Raw genomic sequence first — 2,230 nt, 5'->3', positions numbered from 1 at the left:
ACATTAATATAATGACAAAACACTTATTGTAGAAAAAGTAGTGCAGAAATTTTAAATCCAGGAATTTCCAGTTTGCATTCAGGGCTCATAATGTGTGGGTAAAATAAAAAGGATGATTTGTGGTGACTTTCATAAAAAAGAAAACATATGACATGAGGTCTCTCTTTGTTTTATAGGCATGTAAAATGTCCTAGGTGTGCAGAGATATACAAACTATCTAATTATGTTATCATTAAAACGCGTGTATTTTTTCCAAGCTGGCATTGGGATATCAGCCAATGCCTTCCTCCTTGTCTTCCACATCTTCACATTCCACCAGGCTCATAGGCCAAGGCCCACTGATATAACCAAATGTCACCTGGCTTTTGTGCACTTAGTGATGCTGCTTACTACAGTGGAAATTTTGTCTGCACACATGTTCAAGTCAGTGAATTTTCCAAGCGACTTTAAATGTAAGGTTTCATACTATGTGAGCAGGGTGACACGGAATCTCTCCATCTCCACCACCTGTCTCCTGAGCATCGTTCAGGTCATCATCATCAGTCCCAACTCCTACTTGTCAAGATTTAAGCACAAACTCACAAGTTATATTGTCATTGCTTTCTTCTCTTTTTGGTCCCTCAACCTGTCTTCCAATAGCAACATGATCATCTATGCAGTAGCTTATTCCAACAGGACCAATCTACTCGATGTCAGTAAATACTGCTCACTTTCCTCAATGAACTCTGTCATCATGACACTATTTCTCACACTTATATTGTCTCAGAATGTCTTCTTTATAGGAATGATGCTGCTCTCCAGCATGTACATGGTGATTTTTTTATGTAGCCATCAGAGGAAGTCTGAGTACCTTCACAGCACGAGCATTTCCCCAAGAATCTCCCCTGCCAAACAGGCCACGTGTACTGTCCTAGTGCTGGTGAGTTTCTTTGTGATTATGTACTGTGTGGATATGACCATCGCATCCTTCTCATCCATACTCTGGAAATATGAGCCAGTTGTCGTGGATATCCAGAGACTTGTGGAAAATATCTACGCCACTGTGAGTCCTTTGGTGCTTATTAGTTCTGATAAAAGGTTAATTGGCATTCTGCAAAATGTGATTGGTATGAAAACAATGTTAAATTGATGAAAAGAATATTACAACTTTTTTTGTCCAGTAATTTAAAAAATCTAAGATTTTCATGCAGTTTAAATATGCAAGATTTTGTCTCGTGGTTTTGTCTTATATCGTAATATTTTGTAATTTGATGCTGTTGAAGTCTATATGCCTCTCATGATTCGAAGTTCTCAATTTAATAACCTTTCTGTCCCTTATACTATCATAATACGGTAAATGAAAGTAGTTTTTCAGTTTGCTTTTGGAACTCTTTCTGAAACTTAATCCCTTTGTCTTTGTGTTGGGAAAGTGATGTAAATCTTACACCTGTGTGTAATAGTTATCTGAGATTTCTTAACTTTATATAAATGAATAATTTTAGCAATTGTTAACCAAAATGTGAAATAATAAGCATGTGTTCTTACTGACAATTCCATTATTGACTAGATAAAGCAGTGAGGTGAAGGGGACACTTTATTTTATAGAGCAAATAATTTATTTAAAATTTCATGCTCTAGGAGATAAAGCCTAGTTCTCTACTTCTTAAGAGTGACTATGCATGGAAAATAGAAAGTGAATGAAAAACTTCATCTGTAGAAAAATATGAAAAAAAATAATTCCTTCAGCTTCTATGATCTAGGCAAAATAAAAGCTAAGTCATGTTGACAATATGTACTTTGAGCATTCTGTGATGATGGTTTATCCTTAGTTATATCATCTCCCCAATTCCCATGACTTCAATTTATTCATGGAAAGACTAACACGTTCTAGTAGAGACCCACCTACAAAAGTGTTGATCATTATTTCCAAAAGTTGCAAGGTGAAAAGCAGCATATAGTTAAATAGATGTGCGAGAGATTCACCTATGCTTTCACAGGGAATAAGCAAAGTATGAATCACAATGTTGGATTTTGAAGCGCATGCCTGAGAATGAACACAGGAACCTGGTAAAGAAGCATGGAACCTTGAAAATGATGAAGTCCTAGGATGGTAGGTGGGAAATAAAAACAAAAGAGAAGTCATAGTGCAACCCAGGTAGAGGCCTGCAGTCTAAATTTCAGGGCTGGTGATTATCATTCTCGTTTTTGTGCGTAGCGCATCCTAAAGCATTATTTCTAAGCCTCCATGTAT

The 2,230-nt window shown here is 36.5% G+C and overlaps 1 protein-coding gene across 1 annotated transcript; it reads left to right on the top strand.

The window, feature by feature from the left end:
* Nucleotides 1–223: 223 nt before the first annotated feature.
* On the top strand, nt 224–1,129 carry LOC121147028 (putative vomeronasal receptor-like protein 4). The gene has a single exon (XM_040966703.1). The coding sequence runs from the start codon at nt 224–226 to the stop codon at nt 1,127–1,129; it is 906 nt and encodes a 301-aa protein (XP_040822637.1).
* The last annotated feature ends 1,101 nt before the right edge of the window (nt 1,130–2,230 follow it).

The sequence above is a fragment of the Ochotona curzoniae genome, unplaced genomic scaffold, assembly GCF_017591425.1.
Source record: "Ochotona curzoniae isolate NIBS_2020 unplaced genomic scaffold, NIBS_Ocur_1.0 contig_1427, whole genome shotgun sequence".
Taxonomy (NCBI): Eukaryota; Metazoa; Chordata; class Mammalia; order Lagomorpha; family Ochotonidae; genus Ochotona; species Ochotona curzoniae.
Note: the sequence above shows the minus strand (reverse complement) of the source record. Positions and strands in the feature narration are given on the sequence as shown.